This window comes from Embiotoca jacksoni, unplaced genomic scaffold (genome assembly GCF_022577435.1).
Source record: "Embiotoca jacksoni isolate LCO1_2020_lvr unplaced genomic scaffold, fEmbJac1.0.p SCAF_3, whole genome shotgun sequence".
Taxonomy (NCBI): domain Eukaryota; kingdom Metazoa; phylum Chordata; class Actinopteri; family Embiotocidae; genus Embiotoca; species Embiotoca jacksoni.
The window spans coordinates 12,168,758-12,185,049 of NW_027185381.1; the positions used below are offsets into that span (position 1 = coordinate 12,168,758).

General features: G+C 41.0%; 2 protein-coding genes across 3 annotated transcripts; one reads left to right on the forward strand and one right to left on the reverse strand.

Annotated features, from left to right (window-relative positions):
- Nucleotides 1-122: 122 nt before the first annotated feature.
- On the reverse strand, nt 123-9,846 carry apba2a (amyloid beta (A4) precursor protein-binding, family A, member 2a). 2 transcript variants are annotated; one of them, XM_069162930.1, is made up of 12 exons: nt 9,637-9,846; nt 6,140-7,390; nt 5,794-5,898; nt 5,582-5,621; nt 5,359-5,504; nt 4,651-4,737; nt 4,376-4,561; nt 4,027-4,206; nt 3,213-3,425; nt 2,170-2,289; nt 1,893-2,033; nt 123-1,164 (listed from the first exon to the last, which is right to left on the reverse strand). In XM_069162930.1, the coding sequence occupies exons 2-12, from the start codon at nt 7,358-7,360 to the stop codon at nt 1,093-1,095; spliced, it is 2,511 nt and encodes an 836-aa protein (XP_069019031.1). In that variant the 5' UTR covers nt 7,361-7,390; nt 9,637-9,846; the 3' UTR covers nt 123-1,092. The 2 variants fall into 2 exon arrangements, with proteins under 2 accessions (XP_069019031.1, XP_069019030.1); XM_069162929.1 differs by having other exon boundaries at nt 5,794-5,901.
- Nucleotides 9,847-10,154: 308 nt separating this feature from the next.
- On the forward strand, nt 10,155-16,240 carry fan1 (FANCD2 and FANCI associated nuclease 1). Its single transcript, XM_069161943.1, has 13 exons — nt 10,155-11,644; nt 11,743-11,883; nt 12,129-12,330; nt 12,410-12,643; nt 12,732-12,863; nt 12,972-13,080; nt 13,171-13,290; nt 13,395-13,559; nt 13,679-13,841; nt 13,928-14,031; nt 14,450-14,644; nt 14,817-14,945; nt 15,075-16,240. The coding sequence occupies exons 1-13, from the start codon at nt 10,459-10,461 to the stop codon at nt 15,210-15,212; spliced, it is 3,018 nt and encodes a 1,005-aa protein (XP_069018044.1). The 5' UTR covers nt 10,155-10,458; the 3' UTR covers nt 15,213-16,240.
- Nucleotides 16,241-16,292: the final 52 nt, after the last annotated feature.

Genomic DNA, 16,292 nt, shown 5'->3' on the forward strand with positions numbered 1-16,292 from the left:
ACCATATAACACAACTTAAATTTGTTTTGGATCTATATGGTGTGTATATACAGGACACTGATCGATGTGAATGTTAGGTCTGTCAGTGTTCAATTGCATTTGAAAGGAAATGTGAGACAAAATACATTAAAACTGGTAATGTTTATGTTGGACAGCCTCATCAGGATTTCTTTCATCACAAGCAGATGGTTGTGGTAACAACAGTTTCAGAAGTTGAACTACATTCACAACTTCTGAGATCCAAATAAATGTGAAAACACGAGGACAAGAATGAAAACAAAACTGATTGCATAAGCACAACTGATCATTCTCTAATTCAGCCTAATGTATTTTGTGTCTCCAATGTTAAGTATCTTTTTCTGCCATAAAATCTTAATAAAATGAAACCAAACAAGTATTAAGCAGTGAAATTGTATTTTCCGTGTGTTTTAACATTACATTCATCCAGTAATGTCTATTTTGATACATTCTTGTACGCTCTGGTAAAGGTAATGATAACCAATACTGTATGTCTTTGAAGAGTAGGTGTGTCTTTGGCCTTCAGCGTCACCATAATACACAGAGTTCAGTGCCTTTGTACAGCATATTACTAACTTCTTTTAATACTTACTGTAATAGATTATCATGTCAGATTGAGAGTGAATCCCTGGTCAGTAATTTTTCATAACCACATGCATATACTGTAGGAGTATGATGGTGTTCCCAACCAAGTCCTTGAGTAATCCAAAGTATTTACAGTAGAAGAACAATTTTTAACTCCATACACATTATAAAAATGACTAAATAAAAAATAAATGTACTAATTTATCTCTTCATAAGAAAATAATCATGACCATAAAGCTACTTCTCTTCGACACCATAAACTCACGTACAGTACTACAGACAGAGTATTCACATTGTAAGGCCATTATGACAATGTAATTCAAGATAAAACCTGAAAATGAGAACTGGATGTTCTTTACAGCATCGAAACAAGAGGCCCAAAATAAAATGATAGAAAAATAAATTCTTCCCATCCCACTGAGCCACCTGTCTATCCTCTTCACACAGCCAGACATGCAGAGCTACAGTGGGCTGATCCATGCAGGGTCTCTAGATGTAGATTGGCGTCTCCTGTCCCGTCAGCAGTCTGAACATCACAGCAGGCATTGTCTTCATGTTGATCTGGCAGAGATGAAAGAACTCTGTGAACTTAGGGGACAATTTTATGGATGCAGTCGTAATCACATCACTGGAAAGGTAATAAAATCCACATAGAAGCACCTCAAGTTAACACACTTTATCTCATGCATTTGACCCATACAAAAACAAAAGTAAAAAACAACATGTGGTGGTTTTAGTTTAGTTTAATTCAATTTAATATTATTAAATTTTGTATTGTATATATTGTGTATTTTAAAACATTTTATATCTATAATTGTTTTACTACCCCTACTTTTTTATTGTTATTTGTATTGCCCTGTATCTATAAATGTGGCTGCAGTGAAAAAAAATAAAAATCCTCTTTTGGGAGTAACAAAGTATCTATCAATCTTCATCGGTGTTATTGTGCTGAACTTTGAAATGATTGTGCAATCATTCTTTTTTATGATTCTCGACAAGGAAGGACAAACGCGAATTTTCAATGATGTGGAACTCGACATATAAAGAACGCAGTTTCCGTATTTGTACAGATAAGGATTATTATCTGGAATGAAATCAATTAGTTCCCCAAAGTTTACAGTTTCCTTTAACTGGAATTGCAGGTTGCTTAATTTCTGGGAGCTTTTCCAAACAGACATCCTCTGCTGCACTACTTCTTATCTAACCTGTTTCTATTCCTGCATGGCACAGAGTTTGTGTGGTGAAGTTATCAGGGGAAATTGCCATCTTGTGTCATGTGGAGTTCTTACCTCACCCACTGAGACAGACAGGGTTTGAACAATCTTCTCATGTGCCATGGCAACAACACTCTGACCATTTATTTCAATGATTCTGTGTCCAACACGTACGCCGCCTCGCTCAGCGATACCACCTCGCATCAGGCTGCAGATCTGAGGAAGCCAAGAACACACTCTGTATGTAACTGCATGGTAAACGGCAGCACCCACAACAGTGGGGCTCTTCAGAGGTTGTCAACCTTTCATTTTGAGCCTCAACCTAAAGTTTAGTGTCACGCTAGCTACTCACAATGCCATTCTGAACACTGAAGCCGAGCTGGAACTTGAGATCAGGTCTCTTGATGAGGACAGTGGTGACAGGAGGACAGCTCACAATACTCAGCTTTACCTTCACCTGATTCTTCAGACCCTGGAACAAAGTCCAAAAACACATTCATGTTGCAGCAAATATAGTCTTATTGACAATAAATCCCCTGAAAAGACTCTTCCATGATGTCCAAAAAAACATTTACAAACCCAACATACATCATCTTGCTGGATACTTGTTGCTGATTTGAGAACAAAATTGAGTTAAATTTTTAGGAGGAACCAATGGGCTGAGGGCTGCAGATCAGCTGCAGAGGCCAAACAATTTGGAGAGATGAACTAAAGAATATTGATGATTCAGTGTGTTATTGAATAATTGTGTGCATGGAATAAATCACTTAGGGTGTCAGGGTTTCCCCTACAATTATAACACTTCGGTGCAGCACCCAACATGTTTTACATACAAGCCACTGTAGCTTCACTATTAGCTTTGCTTTACCAATGTTTGGTAATTATTAGATTATTTTTATGGCAGACAGGGAATTTTTTAATAAATAATGTAATAATGATAGTCCAAAATTACATGAAAATGCATAGCTTTTAGTCAAACAAATGCCCACTACCCCCACCCCGCTACCACAGTAACTAAACTGTCCAGAAACCCGAGAAAAACCCTGGGATGTTAGAGTTTCATCTTAATTCATCTGTTTTGTCTATCCACTTCATCCGTCTGATGCCTAACAAAGGCGGAAGACCATCTCAGTATGCAATAAGCAGAAAGCAAAGGGATAACCAGAACAAATCACCAGTCCACCAACAGTTTTTGCATCGACAGTCAAATTCATTCTTTCAGAGTCACCTGTGCTGCTGACCAACATGTTTTTGCAGTGGGGCCAAAAACTCAAAAAGAGATAAAGATTTATTGTTGGGAGGTAAGCCACTGTGTCATTCTCTGATTCAAGTATCTCCTCATCTAATTGAACTGTGTACAAATGTAAACTGGAGGTGCTTAAATAAGCTCCACACCTTGATGATGCCTTGACAGGTGGCAAGTGGAAGCCCCACCAGACTGGTGTCGTTAATGGACATAATCTGGTCCCCCACACTGAGCTTCCCAGAGCGAGCTGCAGGGCCGCTGTTCAGCATACTGGCCATGATGACGGTGGGCAGAATGGAGCCCCAGCCAGACTCCACTATAACCACTCCGAGGCTCTCCCCCTTCTGCTTCTCCACGTACAGCTGCAACACAGGAAAAAATGCATTTCCTGAAGCTTTTTCAAGCACAGTTTGAATTTCACAAATTGAGGTGTAGAATATTTTTGAGAGTCTGGTCCAAATATTTCTGTTAAGGTATATTATTTAAAAAAATATATATAATTCATAAGGTTTAATATTTACCAGACACTTTTACCATATAGCTTTATACTGCATATTAAAGATTTTTTTTTGTTTTGTTAGAATAAAATGCTAAAACGGGGGAGTGTAATGAAAAATTCTAATATTTTCATGTCTGCTATAAAATGTGCTGTGCAACAACAACAAGGCCGTCCTCATAGATTTTTAGACGATTTGTGTGAAACATCCACGCTTTAAAATTTAGAGCACCTTTGCGATTAGTGTTAGCCTTGTTGCTTGCCTTGCCAAGGGAACTGATACAGGGGTGGGTGGAAAATAGGGTCCGAGAGTCCAATCTGTTTGACTGGGACATTTTTATCTCTCTTGCTAGTATAATGAAAAACAAAACTGACAACTTCTCTTTTGTGAATCTTTGTTTCAGATTTTCCACACCAGGTAAATCCATCAGTCATCATCCACAATTTACCAATAAAAAATGTCCCACCTCTTTACAGTTGTCTGAGTTTGAGAAATGGACGAGGTCATCGTGGTACATTTCCTGGGAGTTGATGATGTCACTGTATTGTTTCTGGCTCAAGTCGGTAGGGTTGATGCCATTGGCTCGCAGGAATTCTCTGTAGGCCACACTAAAAGCCTGACCAATGGACTGTGCAATTAGCTGTGCCTGTGGGAAGGAGTGTTTGGGGAAACCTACTCAGCAGAAAGGCTATTCCAGTTGACAACAACAAGGAAGTGGGAAAGATCACAACGGTTTAACACAGAATAAAAATCTAAAACAGAACTACATTATAAAGTAAAAATGTATGGAGAGTTAGTTAAGCAGCAGCACTTACATCCTCTGACTCAAACACATAGCAGATCATCCTGTATTGACTCTTCCCTTCGCTGGGAGAGTCGGGAGATTCTGAGAAATCCTCTGATGAGGACTGAGACATACGCCTCCGAGCCATCAGAACCACAATGCTGCCAATGTCGGCGATATAAGAGATGGTCCGCAAGGCACTGTCCATCATTGTCTCCTACCGAAAGCAAGAATAATGACAATCATTATGTCTGAAAATAAATTCACCAAAGTGATCAAACACAGAAGGGAGGCTGAGTTTCTAACCTGTGTGTCAGCATTCAGCACTTTGACAGCTTTAGTGGAGATAAACAGGTCCACTTCTGTTACCATTTGAGAGTCTTCATCTTGGCTCTTTGAAATAAATATTATTTCAATCAAACATTTTACATTTTGGTGCTTTTGTTTGATGCCACAGTCTACTATCAAAACACTGACATGGGGGGGGAGGTGAGCAAAAAAAAGAAAGAAGGAATGCAACAGCTCCACTGTGTGGTAAATAAATGGATTTACTGCAAGGATAACCTCTCAACAACAGCAGCAACACACACACACACACACACACACACACACACACACACACACACACACATACACACTTATAAATCCCATTAATTCATTGAAGTGCAAAGGAAAAGGCACTTTCAGAGTACAAAACTGTGCCAATACTGAACGAATATCTTTGAAATACATCAGTTGTTTTTTTTTTAAACACATCAGAGATAAAATGAAATAAAGTATCTGATGGTGTGGTAGCTAAAGATTCAAATGAAACTTGTCTAATGCCAGACTGAGACTATCAACACAATCAAATCAATTCTCCTGAACCTGAAGACCAATTTGTTCCCCAAACTTTATTTAAATTTGTCCCCACATTTTGAGACAGGCTGACGAAAGCAGAAATCATTAGTTGATTTAAATATTTATAAACCAAATCAATAGATGTTAACGTCTGTCGCCCTGAAGGCAGATTACCTTGATCCGACTGACGGCTTCATGGGCCTGGGACATACGGACAGACTTGGATGGATTTTTATCAGACAACACCTGAGTGCAGCCAAGGTAGTTAGCAGCAAAGATGATCCCATCAATGAGATCTTCTGGCTCACAGGGACCTGGGACTATTCAAACAAAACACTTAATTTGTTGCATTGATATATAAAAACTATCAAATGTAAGAGTATTCTAAAATATTTACCATCTTCAAAGCTGGGAAAAGAAGCAGCTTCCTGCGTTTTCTTTGAAAATATTTAATAAGTTAGACCTCAAGGACAAATATTTTTACGTACAAAAGCTACAAAGGAATATGTTTGAATTTTAACATGCATAATTAGGAAGAACTACATCGTACAAAATTAAAAGCTGTCAAATCTCATCTTCGATACATTTTGTGGTGAAACAATTTTTCACCTTGGGAGTGTTGCTTTCCTCTGCGGGGATGAGCTCTTGACTCTGAGGCCTCCTCGGCTGCTCTGGCACATCTTCAGGCATCACGGCTGGGCTTGGCGTCTCACCCTGCTGTACACAAACATCTGTTTTAATTGGGGCAAGTGTTGTTTAACATGTTTCTTGTTGTCCTATTTAGATGATTCTTTAGGGGAAAGATAACAAAGACTATTTCTCGTAATAGCATCATTTTAAAATCACATTTAATCCAGTCTGGGGTGCAGTGGTGGTAAATTAGGTACAAAAGTTAATAATAACAAACCACAGGGCATGAGATCTGACAAAGACCGACCCAGTTTACATTGGTTACCTGCTGGGGTTTCTCTGGCCGTCTCTGTCTCTCCTCAACAGCTTCCCTCTGTTGTTCTGGCGAGTGATTAGGAGGCAGGGAAGGTTTGATAACCCTAGGTTCGCTGTCCTGGCTGTTAGCTGTGGAGGGACTTGGTCTGGAAACAGGAGGAGTCGCTCTCTGAGGCTGGGCCTTCTGGGTGTCGGCAGGTGACTGAGGATGGGAATGACGAGGTGGTGGAGGAGGATGTTGCTTACAAGAACCAGACCTAGCTCTGGTCCTGACAGCGGCCTTTTTGCAGTCCCTGGTCAAAGTCTTTGGACGCGGCTCAGTGCTATTGGTCACACATCCTTTAATCCCAGAAGCGATATGCTCCATGTCCTCTCCTGTACCCCTTCTTCCCCGTCCTTTAGCCAGCCTCTCCTTCTCCTTTGAACCCATTTGAGATGACTCACACTTCTTACTGGATCCTGGGATATTGTGGTTTCTTGCGACTCGAGTGTCATCTTCTCTTTCCCTTTCATCACTTCCCTTTCTAATTCTTTCATTCTCATTGTCCTGATAAGGGCTAGTCTGCTTTTGAACACTACTCTCTGTCTCTTCTAAATCCTCTATAAATTTGGCCCCATCCAGCACCTCTTCTATCTCATCTCCATCACTGAAGAAGAACCTGTCCTCCAGGCCTTTTTTCACTCCCCCCTCTGCTTCATCCCCGGCAATCGGAGCACAATGTGACCTAAAGCGATGGCCCATCTTATACGGCTTAGTGTCTGATTGTGATCCCTCACTTACTTCTGTGCTGTGTCGAGATCTAGGAGTGATCTGGTCAGTGGCACCGGTGTTCTCATTAATATCATCACCTACTGCATGCTTTGTATAGCCGCCCTCCTCAGGACAATACTGTTTGTAGTACCTCATGTCCACGATGCCCTCTCGGTTCAAATGCAGCACCTCGTCATAGTCCTGCTCGACATCAGAGCCCACGTTGTCGTACTCAGAGCAGGTGTCCTCCATGTCCTCTGGACTAGGGTCACAACTCATGTAATAGTGGTTTGCAGAAACAGGAGAAGTCAGCTGGTCATTGTTGTCATCCTTCAAGGTACAAGGTGGTTGCTCAGTCCCCTCCCTCACCAAACCTCGCTGCTCTTCTTTGCTCTGTTTCGTAAATCTTGGACCGGAGCACGGTGAAGGGCTGGGAGACAATATTTTAGAAATGGTTCTTTGCTTCTCTCCATGAGCCATCACTGGCTCCTTAGCCCACTACCCTAAACCCTGTAAACATTAACATTAACACATTTAGAATTTGTTTTAAATACTTGCATTACATGACACTTTTACTTGATATCATCAATAAAACATCATCATTTATACTCTAAACAAACTCTCATAATGTCATAAAACATAATTAAACAAAGAGTTTGTTTAACAATGTTGTGCCTCTTCGCTTCTATTAATAGAGAAACTATTTATCCAATAAGATTCTGTTTCAGCTACAAAACATTTTCCCCTGTTCATGTTTTTTTTTCCAGAGCATCTCTCAATTATTTTCATCAGTACCAGATTTAAATAACATTTGGGGAAATATTTCTTACTTGAAAATCTCTGTGTCACACTTTAAACACAAACAAAATCAATCCATGCTCTAAGAACAAACAGAAGCCCCTATTAGTTATGATACTATACATCCATCTAACACAGTGTTACATTGACATGCACCATCTCAGTCCTTTTGTCTCTGAGGACTGGTGATGTTGTTTGTTATCTGTCATCTTGCTTGGTTGTGTCTGCTCTAATTTTGCCATGATGTCCAGAGCAGGAAACCAGCATTAAAGCCACGTTAACTCAGTCAGGCTGGTTGCAAATAATGTCTTTTCTGTAAAATCATTGTTAGTTTTTATATTTAAACTATACCCTTACAAACTAATCCCTGTAAAATTTTAAAAATGTGGTTTGTGTCATATTTATGACCCATGACTTATGTCCTTTGAGGAAGCAGGAATAGTACATCACTCTTTTGACACCTGACTATAACCTCTGAATGGATGTTTGCCCTGGACTAAGGCACAACACAACATCCCATGAAATGACAAATAAACAGGTAACACAACAGTTTAATAAAAATACTAATTTGTTTGCACACTTCTCTCTTATCATGTTTCAGTATTTTAAAGAGTCAAACAACAATAATTAAAAAAAAAAAGATTGTTACTGTAAATCAGAGTAAGTCATACAGTACTACAGAGCTGAGCTGATAGAGAAGTAATACGTAACAAATATAATACACATAAATTGCAGGTATTAGTAAAAAATTTACTGGCTCCAGACTCTCAAACGTGAATATTTGCTGGTTTTCTTTGTTTTCTATGACCAAGCCAGCAGTTTTAAATCATCACCTTGAGCTCAGGGAAGATGGGATGGGCATTTTTCTTGATTACTATGTCCTGATATTCCATCGACCAAACAATTGATCAATAATTTGCAGACCGACTGATCTTGAAAATAACAGTTGATTGAAGCCCTATAGTTACACTACTAACAAACAACAACAGCAGCATTTTACACCAGCAAAGGATATGACAAATGATATTATAGAGAGAATGCATCAATACAACATAAAAATCCTATTAATTTAAGACCTTATGAATCCCATTTTCATCTTTGCAATGATTCTAAGAGAAATACCTGAGTGTGATACTGGTGCTCTCAGTCTACTAATAAAGGCTCCAACATACTGAATGTACTGGAGCTGGCATGCTGAGCAGCGGTTTGCTACACGCCCAGTCTGAACGTGTCATCATCAACACCCTCACCTAAACATGAAGCATCCGAGCTTGTGGGTGAAAACAGTTCACTGTGCTATGAGGGCTCACGCTGTTCAACACTGTACACAATAAAATCAGATCATAATGCAACTGAGATTATGGCATCATCAATACAAAAACCTGTAATGCCATCTCACAGACCTAATCATGACCTCTCCATGGTGCTGAACTGGCAATTAAAACAATGGGGGTCATTATAGTCTTGAACTGAGATTCAGTATGGCCGTTTTCTTCCAATTACCCTGCCCCTGGCGTATTTTTGGTGGTATTTTTTAAACCTATTACGCCGAACTTTTGCCGCAGCTGCAGGGGTGGCTGTTGTGGTGGCTCCGGTCTCCCCCACATGTGGACGCCGCATTCCCATCTCTGCCTAAATCTCGATAAAATAATCTGATATATGGTTTTCCTGCGCAAATAGGTCGCAGTGATGGAGTTGACTCCCTCCATACACTCTCTGCTGTTTTTTTGTGTGTTTTTTTTTTACCATCTGGAAGCGTCCTATTATTCTACTGCTGCTGCTGCTGCTGCAAATCACATCGACCTTGATTTGAAGCATAGAGACTGCACCACGCTGACATCCAACTAATGGGGCTGATGTCCCTACCACAGCAGCACATCCAGCTCTGTAATAGGCCTACATGCCTCACTATTACATTTCCACCTCCATATACTTAGATATTTCTGCGTGCCACTTACCGACATGGGTCCTGTGGGTGGCCCTCCTTGTAAAATGCCCGTGTGCTGATCAGATCAGATTGCTCTCCGGAATGGTGATTTTTGAATAAAAGCCGCACAGCAGCCCAGGAACCTGTGTAGAAAATGCACCCCCATCATGTGCTCACTGGTCGCCCTGGTGTGCTGCTGCTGCTGCCCAACATAAAACACTCCGAGGGCCAGAATAAGTGCCCAGTCAAACGTACGCACAAAAAGTGACGCATGTCAGGTTAGTTTACGTCAAGTTATTTTTTTTTAAATATTTAACAGTGTACCTGGATGCCATTTACAATATAAACGGATGATCAGTATATATTTTGTATCATATTATAACTATATTCTATTTAAAACGTGTAAAATATTGTAGACACAAATTATATATTTTTATTTACCTTAACTCGGTTTAAATCATTTAGTATTTATAACATATCGATGTATCTGGGATCGATTTCTGCATCCTAAAAATCGTTCTGCACTCGGCTAGTTATGTCTGAGAAGCGGGATTGTTGTCATCGTGCACAGCTCTTCTGTCACCGGTATGCCAGGTTATGTTTTCTACCACTGACTTATTGTTTATTGTGTGTATTCTGTTGCACGTATAAAGCACTAAAAAAAGCGCAAATGAGCGAACATTTCAAGTGTTTATTTTTCGCCGAGTTAGCGTTCAAATGTAGCTGGCGTTAAATAGCATTATTAACCATTTCTGCACCGGCGGCGGTTGAGAGTATGCAACAACAACAACAAAAGAAGCTTTAAAAAAAACAACGTAGTTTTTAGTCGAGCAACATCGCCACCGTCTGCAACATGACCGAGAGAGCTAAGAAAGACAAACTCAGGCGAAGTTTATCATCGTCCAAGAGCAGAAAGAGGAGCGATGTTAAAGCTGGGACTTCTGCCAGTGCTGCCACCACCACAGCTCCAATCATGTCGTTCTTCAGCAGCCAGCCTCCACCTAAAGTGGCCTGCCCCCTGTGTGGCCTGTTGGTACCCAGATTACGGATCAATGAGCACATTGATTTTCAATGTCAGAACTTTGAGAGAGGAGACAGCATTGTCGCCTCAGCAAGTAATAGTGTTGTGTCAAGCACCCAGCTGTTACCGAGAAGGAATCTCCCAAAGTCCCCGGAGCCGCATCGAAAAGTGGAGGAAGAGGTCCAAGAGACCAAAACAAGTCCTTATTTCAAAAAGAGTAACTTTCAGCAGGCACCACGGGAGATAAACAGCAAGACTGTTGTCAGGACAATTGACCTGGGAAGTCTGTCCTCAAGGTTGTCTCGAAAATATCACAAGGTACCTGAAAAGAAACAGACAGAGGATACAAATACACAGACTTTTCCAAACACGGAGATATTTTCTTCTGAGACACTCAATAGCTCACAGAAAGAAAATGTTCTGATTCAGACTTTAGAGGACAAAAACAAGTATGTGACAGTCATAACCGCCAGCGTAAACACTCCAGCAGCAGCAGAAGATCCATCATGTTTGGAAAAGGGTCATCATCTTGAACAGAAAGCATCTAAATCAGAGTCTGTCCACAATTTAGTCACTCAAAACCTTCACTCTTTTCCATCCAAACCAGAAAAAAGAAAAAAGGAAACGACTTCAAATGGAAAAGCATCTGCTCTCCAAAAGAAAGCAAAATATGAAGGGAACAGTACAGAACCAGAGGAGATGTTGTCTTGTGACAGTACAGCTGAGACAGCTGACATGGATCAACATAAAACTGAGACACCTTCTTCTTCTACTTGTGACCCACCTTTGAGTTCAGAGGAAACCTTTGACACAAGTGTTGCAGTGATCAGTAATGATTCAGTGCCAGAGTCTGTTGCTGGTAACACCACCGGTGACCAGAGCTCTCCTCCCCCGTGGCTTCCCTACTACCTCCGTAACTTCCGGACTGTACTGCAGGCCGTGCTGGAGAATGAGGACGACAGGGCTTTGTTCAACCAAGACGATATGGTACTTGTACATGCATTTGAGAAGCTATCAGGTATGAATGATTAATACTCAGTAATGCAATAAAACTAAATTTGATAAATGGCAATAAAATAAGCGCTTAATTGTTCACATGTACTTTCTCTCTCCAAGTCATGGGGCAGAAGCTGTATGTAAGACTATTTCAGAGGAAACTGAAGTGGCTCCAAGTAAATAAACTGGATTATGAAGAGATATCCAGCGATCTGGGACCTATTGCCCAGCAGCTGGTTCAGAGTGGTTTTCTACAGACAGGTAAATGATCTCTAACAATTCATTGTAATATTTTAGAACTTCTCAATTCTCCGAGGTTAAAGAAATTCATGTTTTTTTCAGTTTTTTCTTGGTTCTATTCTTCCAGTTTTAGCTAAAAAAAAATACAACAAAATGTTTGGGTTGAACTCCCAATTCAATCTGCTGAAACACAACACTGACTCAGATGTGTATATTTTGTATTTTTCTCTGTCACTGCCCACCTATTGGGTTTTTGCATCTCATAGAGAGCGACCTTGAAGACCTGGGGGAGGCTCTGGATCTCCTGCCAGCTCCCGAACTTAAAGCTCTGGCCAAGACTTTCCATCTGGGAAGTTCAGGGACTCAAAAACAACAGCTAGTGGACAGGCTTTTCCGTCTAAGCAGGCAAAAGTCTCTCTTCTCTCTGAACCCTGGTCAAAACAACATTGGAGCAGTCATCCTCAAACGGTGAGATGATCATTTATATTGTGTTTGTTTACAGGACTAGTATAACAGTCATGATCTGACCCCTGTCCTTCCTTTAAAGGGCAAAGCAGCTCGCAGGTTCCTGTGTGCGTCTGTGTCGTGGCCCTCGGGCTGTCTTCTCTCGCATCCTTCTGCTCTTCTCTCTGACGGACACCATGGATGAGGAGGAGATGGCGGCTGGAGGACAGAACCAGCTTTTCACCATCCTGTTGGTAAACTCAGGACGTCTGGCCTTCCCAGACTACACAGTGCAGCGTGCTGCCAAGGTGTTTCAAGACAGAGACGACCTGATCAGGTGAGGGTCCCCTAAAACATTTAAAATGACTTTTTAGAAAAAATATTGAAGCAGGAAGAAACACTCATGACATCATACATCACAACAGATATGAAGCTGCCATGCGTACCCTACAAGAGGTGATCTCAGCAATGCAGGGCGGGCAGTGGGAGAAGTCCCTGGAGCTTTACACTGCTGCCAAAAGTACCTGGCAGGAGCTGAGAAAAAAACACGATCTCAGGTCAGGACCCCATAAATCTTTTTATTTGTTTCTGTCTATGAATCTTTAAAACAGAAATATGGAGTCCCTGGTGATTATTTACTGTTAAAAATATCATTTGTTGGATAGCTACCAGGAGGAGCTACCTGTGTTCCTGCGCAGCTTCACTACAGGATGGGCTTACACTCGCATCTTATCCAGAGGGGTGGAGATTTTGCAGAGGCTACGTCGCTATGAGGTTTTAATATTCCATATTTCAATATAAATGTCCTATTTATTGAAAAGTGTTACGGTTTAAAACGTCATGGGAATTACTTTTATGTTACAGGAAGCGGTAGAGGAGCTGCAACTCTTACTATTGCAGACTGTTTACTGTCCTGACAGCCATGGGCGGTGGTGGGACAGACTGGCACTAAACCGTCACCAGCACCTGAAAAAACCTGAGCAAGTGAGCACCAGTATCTGTTCTCATTCACCTCCTCAGAAACATTCTCCTTATTTCCTTTGTTACAATTCGTTTGTCGGACTTTGTTGTTTACCTATCACCCTTAGGCTATTTGTGCTATCAGGGACGGGATGTCAGATCCTCTGGTGCGCACCGGACATAAACTGTCCCTCCATCAGAGAGCTGTTCGGATGAAAGAGTCTTCCAGCTGCAGGAAATACCACCTCCAACTCAAAGACCTACCCACCATCCAAGTCCAAGATGTCAAACATGTGAGCTTCTCTCAGTATGTCAGTGTATGGGTTTCACAGTAGAAAGCTTACTTGCTTTAATTTTCGGATGTTTGTAAAATGAAATATTTGTTCATTCATGTTTGTACTTTTGACTGCAGGTGACCATTCGAGGACAGCTGTTTCCTCATGAGGGCGGCATGGGGAAATCTAGGTTTCTTTTACCAGCAAATGAAGAAGGGGAGGAGTGTGCTCAAGCCACTGTGATATGCTCAGTGGAAGAGCTGTCTTTAGCACATTACAGGCAACAAGGTTTTGACCAAGGTAAACAACTTGTCTTCTCCTGTATAGTCGTGTATTTGGGTATCCACTGATCACGAAAACCATACGGTCTCTTTTTGACTGACCAGGGATCCATGGAGAGGGCTCGACATTCTCAACGTTGTTTGCTCTTCTGCTGTGGGACGTCATTTTTATGGAGGGAATTCCAGACGTCTTTCGAAACCCATATCAGGTGAAATAAACTCTTTGTTAAATTTTTTTATTTAACTTGTGTTTTTATTTTTGTTTGTCCTTTGCTCTGTAAATGACTCGACTTCATTGTAAATGAGGGTCACCCTCAATGATTTCTCGAGTGTAAATAAAGGTTGAATGAATGAGCTTTATTGTCAGAATATTCTTCTGAAATTTGTCGGGCCTCCCCAGCTCTACACTGTTTCACATAAATAACAAAAACCTCACATTTAACCCAATAAACAAAACAAATACTTTAAAACATATTACATCAGCTGTCACAAATAAGTGGCTGCAGTGCATCAATTTCATCACTCTCTTTAACATTCAGTGCTGAGTCCGCACAGGAACTCTGAGGCCTGTTTGTTGAAAATGAACAGACCCATACAAGTTAAACTTATGTGTGATTCCCCTCACAGACGTGTCCACTGGATCTTTACACCGACTGTTTCCATGAAAGCAGAAAGGAGGCAATTGCGTCTTGCGTTGAGTTAATCAGTGAGGCGTCTGTGGAAACGCTGAATAACATGCTGGAGGATGTCTGGAACTCCCAGGAGGGTAAAGTGTGTTCACTGGTCAACTGGGAACGTTTCTCATCCCTTCAGCAGGCGCAGGTATTTACTGACATTCTTAAAAAATACATGTTCATTGTGATCGGATGTTCAATAAGGTGTTTCTCTCAGTATGTGTAAATGCAATTATGTTTCCAAACACTATGATGAATATACATTTCGACATATGTTACTGTAACATTGCACTAACACATTCATACAATGAAATTTGCAGTCTCTTGTTGCATGCCTGGGTGGAGCCTTCTTAGGTGGAGTAATAGCACGAATGGCAAAAGACTACAGGCATTGCCGTGGAGGTCTGCCTGATCTCGTGGTGTGGAACACCTCTAACAACAGCTACAAGGTGAGTTCACCTGATCACACACCATCCTGCCTGCTTTGAATTAGATGTTTCCCTTTTAGCATTGATTCAGGTGCTGTGTGGCGCCTGATCATTTCTAATCTAGTGACACTGGTTGTCATGTGGTTCTAGCTGGTGGAGGTGAAGGGGCCCAATGACCGGCTGTCCCACAAGCAGCAGATCTGGCTGGATGAGCTGCAGACACTGGGGGCTGATGTGGAGGTGTGTCACGTGACGGCTACTGGAGCCAGAGGAGCTCGTCTGGAATGAACGAAGCACGGAAGAATGGACTGATAAAGTGTGCTGCTAATTAATACGGACTGTGGTCCAAATTGAAACATCAGTAAGCAGACGCTCTGGTAAAACAGATTTGGTTGCTTTTTCTGATTCCAATCATCCAGATGTTACATTTGCTGCTTATCACACCTGCTTTTAGAGAACAGTGTAAATCTTAATCTCAGAGACTGAATTTATTTCCCATGCATCTGAAATTTCCTGATATTGGAGAAGAGGGAACATCATGTGCCTTGTGACATGTGGTATTATCATCAAGGAAGCCACTGCCTCCAACAGTAAGAGGTACATCATGAGATGACGATCGTCCCTGAGGACTGCCAGGATCAAAAATAGCTTGCTTACAGATAATCAGAGCTGATGCATGACAGAGAATGGATCCAACCACCACCACCACACAAAACCAATGGTGTTTCCTTTTCTTTGGCAATACTATATTCTTAGGATCTTGGGTTGCCAAGCAACCAAAAATCCCATTTAGTTGGCTGTTTATAAATTGCATGAAAGCTCTATTAGTTTGTTATGCAGTTAATTACTGTGATAAAATGCCTATAAATATGCAGTTTCGCCACCACCGATCATTTAATCAGAAACACCAATTGGGTACAATAAATAAAGTCATTGGGCAGCTATTAACAATTATTTTCATTAGCAATTAACCCACAGTTGGTTTTCCCCATTAACTGATGAATGCGTTGGTCTATAAAATGTCGTGAAACTGTACATTTTCTAGAGCTCAAGATGACACATTGCTTGTTGCGATGTGACAGCAGTCACTTTAGTGCAAGAAACATTGCATCCAAAGCAAGCTGCAAATTTGAATGCCAGAGGTTGGCAGCATTTTTGTTTCAAAGTTGCTCATAAGTACAGTGAATCGATTATCAAACTGGTTGCCAAGTCATTTTCTGTTCATTTACTCAATGAAATGCTTCGGCTCCATCTAATGATACGTAATGGTACCGGAAGCTTTGTTTGTGTTGGAAGTGAAATATTAAAAGATAACTCTGGTGTAAAGTTTCCTGTTGTTGGATGTGTCTCTGATGGTGGACGAAAGAG